The sequence below is a fragment of the Seriola lalandi genome, unplaced genomic scaffold, assembly GCF_002814215.2.
Source record: "Seriola lalandi dorsalis isolate HSWRI2012SDOR001 ecotype SW California unplaced genomic scaffold, Sedor1 jcf7180002054570, whole genome shotgun sequence".
Lineage (NCBI taxonomy): Eukaryota > Metazoa > Chordata > Actinopteri > Carangiformes > Carangidae > Seriola > Seriola lalandi.
In genome coordinates, this window is record NW_019525123.1 from 2,226,512 (window position 1) to 2,231,186 (window position 4,675).

The window sequence follows — 4,675 nt, forward strand, 5'->3', positions numbered from 1 at the left end:
ACCCACACACACACACACACACACACACACCACCCCAATCCATTTCTATTTTAAAAATTTTATTTCTATCTCTAATCGCTCTGAGAGTATCCCTTCTTCTTCACAGCAATGTTTAAAGGATAATGTTGTCATGGTGTTTCCATTATTCTTCTAACTTCTGTTTTTTTCACATGACTGACTACTGCTCAAGTTTCACAGTGTCCTCTTTTGCAAACGACATCTCATTTGATCTGAAGTGCTCGTTCAACCCAACAGCAGGATGTGGTTACAGAGGGTGGAAATGGTTTCACCACTAAATGTATTACATCTTGTTGCTGACTCATTATCGTCCTCACTTTCGCCTTCACATCTTTTTTTCCCCTTCACAGGTGTCAGAGGGGGTTTCAGGGTTTGTTGCATTGCATTGATGCATTTTGTGCGAAATGCATGTAGGTATTTTAAGCACTGTAGGAAGGTCTTTCAGACACCCAGCGTTGTTTGAACCCTATTATGTGTCTGTACTTCCACAATTTTGCACGCCATCTGTATCAAACTGAAAACCTGTGACCAAAACTGCAGAACCAAAAAAGTGTTGCAACTGGTTTATGAAGAGAGCTTTCAAGAGCATTCAGTCGATTCCACTGCTCTGGGTTCAGTTTTCGTCAGAACTGGAGATGGATACATTTGTTTGTTCTTCCTTGTCATCTTTGGCTTTCAGATATTGTCACACAGTTTGGTTGTCTCTAAAAGAAAGAAAAAAAAAAAAGCTTTTTCTTTCACCGCATTTTAGAGACTTTGGATTGATGTCTTGTCCCCCTCTTCCTGTGCACAAATTGTCATGTGGAGTAACACACACTTGTCATTTGTTGGTGCGCCTTAATGAGAGATTGGGAGTCTTTCTTATGATGCAATGGATCTCCTTACTAGTGCAAACACAGCAGAATCCTTGTCACATAAAAATGAGATTGCATAGAGGCATGAAACAAGATTGTGATCTCATTTTGATCGTGCATCCCTGATGTTGAAGCTTCTTCGTCCTTGTGCTTGTATATTTTTTTTGACAGCTGATTGACTGGTTGTCTTGACTTCCTCTTTCCTTTCAGAGGATGATCTGAAGCCCCCTCCCTACAGCGAGTGTGCTCACGGTGATGAGGCCGGCGCTCCTCGTCCCTCCCATCACACGCCTGTCATTTCTGAGGGCGGAGACTCGACTTGCATAAATGAAGCCCCACCCCCTTACACACCATCTCCCTCTACACAAGTCAGTCATCAAGAAGGCCCTGTAAGCCACAGTGAGTCCCGCTCAGAGAGCAGGTCCACTTAATCAGTCCCTGATGCCAGTTTGCCTTTTCCATGCACTGCCTTCCTACATTCAACCTCAGTGATCGTTGCCAGCCTAACTCTCATCACGTGAGAGCAGATGTTTTATTTGGAGGTGTGTGTCTGCGTGTGCATGCGTGCGTGCCTGTATTCGTGTGTTTGTGGTTTTTAGAACCAAGATGTTTTTTTCTACTTTGTATTGTTTAAAAATAGTGGTCATCTGATGAGTTTGGCAATAACAGATGACATCAGCAAGCCTGTGTGCCTCAGTCAGGACCGCAGAACCCGCCTCCTAGCTAGGGTGAGGATTATACCCTTGACCTCTAAGATCAAAGGGAATGTGTGAGATACAGATAAGCAGAGAGAGACAGAGACTTAAAAGTGTGTTCTGTTATTTCTTTATATATGTTTGTGTATATATAAAGTTTTCCTCCATCTGTATGCCTGAGGCCACTTCCTTTCACAGATTAACTCATTGTAAGAGCATGTTTGGGGAAATGAGCAGATGCTTGACAGATTTTTGTTCCTGTTACTGTGACAAATATGTGGGACATTGCTTCATCTTTTTGTGTCCGTCTATAGATATTGTTATGAACACAGTAACTCAGTAACAGTCAATAATGGGAAATTCATAGTGTCTAATTAGATTTTAGAGTATCTTGCTTTGTCCATGTGTACACTAGACAAATTGTTTGAACTTGTTCAAACTGTTATGACTCTCAATGAATCAATGTTGCAATTTGTTATGTGGAGAGCTATTTTAGAAATGAATGCACTAATTGTCTTAAATAATGACCTCATTAGCATCACTGCTCTTGTTTAATATATCACGGTGATTATACTGGGACATCAGGCAATTCAAGTTCCTATCGCATCTGTGAATGGAAGTGAGTGAGGGCAAGCGGAAAAAGGGAAGAAGCTGTAAATGAACACACCATGGCAGTAAACAAGAGATTGTTCTTTGTTGATGGTCACCATTACTGCTGAGTTCTGTCTGTTTCTGTTCCACATTAGCACCTGAATGCCAGGTTGCAAGGTTCTGCGCAAACAGTATAAACATTCATTTCGTTATGCCTGTGTCTTATGGAGTTTGACAAACGTTCTTCAGAAACACGGAGAATATTTGTTGCTCAGTCCCTATACTCATACTCAACTTCAGCCCAAAACTCATTGCAACTCAACAAAATTTTAAGTAGTTGATAATTAGATTTGATGTTGTGAAATATAATGGTTAGCTGAGAGATTGAATGAAAAATGTCACAATACTGAAAAAAAAAAAAAAGATACTGACACATCTTGTGAGCTAAGGCTCAAAACATGAATGGAGCTGAATCATCATCCTTGTCATCTACAAAAAACTCAGTTATAATAATTGATGCAAAATGAAGACTAACCAAAAAGTTGTTTTTTGCTGTTTTTTTTTTTTTAAAACAACAGCTTCTGTTCCTTGTAATCTTCATGTTAATCTGCCACAGGCCGGTGGAGGTCAGCCAACTCTGTGGATTTCCTCAGATGTATTTTCTGTTATAGTATTGCTTTGGGGAAGGTTATTACTGTGCTTTTTGCTTTTTGTGTCACTGCATTTTAGATAACTTGGAGATAACACTCTAAGATGATACACAAGTAATCCACCTCATGTTTGTTTCAGCAAAAATATAACCTGTGTACAGTTTCTGATAAAAAAAAAAAAAAAAAGAAAAGAAAATGAAATACAGAAAAGCAATTAATGCTGTATAAATGCATTTTTTTTTTGGCCTATGAGAAAGTAGAAAAGGGGGTCTTCATGTGTGGAGAATCATAATTTAAAATGTAATGTGTTATAATGATGATCGTTTTTATTGTGATGACAAATCGTGGGGCATCCGTCAGTGATGCCTCCCACAAAATCTTTCCTGTGGTTTCACAATCTGAAGGATCCAACAGAGAAGCTGCAAGATACAAATACCAATTAAGCCTTGAACTCGGTTGACACCACAAACATAGCAGCAGCATGATGACGATTGACTTGCCTAAACTATAGTGTGACAGGCTTCTACAGTAATGTATGTCCTGTTTGTTCACTTCATGTTCATTCCCGTGGTGGGTGACATATCAGATCTCTCCAGTGAGTAGCTTTGTGAGTGAAGGGGAAGTAACTTTTTTTTTTTGTCTGATTTTGGGGGAAATACGTCTTCTGTATTAAACTGTTGTTCATAATCTCGGCAGTGTTATTTCCTTACTTCGGCTTGTGTATGAAGTCACTTCGGGACAAAAGGGAAGCAGTGGTTACATTTTATTAACTTACTTCACTCTCATAATAGCAGCTCATTCACTGATGTTTACACCAACTCGGTTAGATTTTAGTTTTATGTTAGTGGCATAAATCTCAGAAGTATTTTGACCATATCCCTTGATCAGTGATTTTAGTATTGGACTTGCATAGCACTGAGGATTTAACAAAAAGACAGGTTTAAAATGAAAAAAAAAATTTTCACATTTCACATAGTGCAACTCATCTTTCATTAGACTCACGGTGCCTTATAAACGCTCACTTCCTTCAAACTCTACACCTCCAGGTTGCAATGCCGACTTGAATTCTAAGGTGTTGTAGCCCAAACTGAGACAACCTTGATGACATTATCAGGGTTATTTACTCAGACTCTGAAAGGTCCCTCCAGAGCCACAGAGGACGTTATACAACAGCCTGAGCTGATGAGTAAAATCAGTGGTATTGCTCCTTTTTAAAATGCATTGTGGGAAGCCATTTCAACATTTAACAGTGGCAGTTACCAGAGTGTATTTGTCAGCTCACATAGTGCGTGTTAAAATAACCAGAAATCAAGTTTTACTGTACCGTTTACCTGGTTCCTACAGACAGCATGTAAGACTGAAGGCAAGGCAGCTTTATTTATGTGGCACATTACAAGCACAGAGGCAATTCAAAGTGCTTTACATAGGGAGAAAAACGCTGTAGAACCACAGTCAGAAACAATATGCAGTAAAAACCAGAAAACAATAAATCAAGATAGAATAAAATGCGTTTTAAATTGATTAAAAAAAATAAATTAAAAGAATTACAGTTATAGTGCACTTATAGAGCTGTGTAACTATTTTATTTCCAAATGCAACAAAGGAAATAACTGCAGAAGAGAAACCAATCAATCAATGGCATAGGAAAACAGTTCTTTCATTTAGGTGTAATAGTGGCTGGAGTTGGAGCACATTTCAGATGCGGTGTCACCCTGTTTGGTTCAGACTCGAGGTACGAACAGTTGACCGCCTCCTGAAGATCTCAGCCCTGCTGCGTTTTTTATTCTTCAAGGAGTGATTAATGAACTGGGGAACAGAGGAAGTAAAGGAAAGTCGGCTGCAATGAATGACATACCATCTAACATTG

The 4,675-nt window shown here is 39.2% G+C and overlaps 1 protein-coding gene across 1 annotated transcript in view; it reads left to right on the top strand.

Moving 5' to 3' along the window:
* Nucleotides 1-3,495, top strand: part of LOC147818518 (uncharacterized) — a 9,604-nt gene extending 6,109 nt beyond the window's left edge. The window contains exon 5 of the mRNA XM_087176808.1: nucleotides 1,083-3,495. Coding sequence (XP_087032934.1) covers nucleotides 1,083-1,303 — 221 coding nt within the window. The 3' untranslated portion in view covers nucleotides 1,304-3,495. The remainder of the gene's footprint in view (nucleotides 1-1,082) is intronic.
* Nucleotides 3,496-4,675: the final 1,180 nt, after the last annotated feature.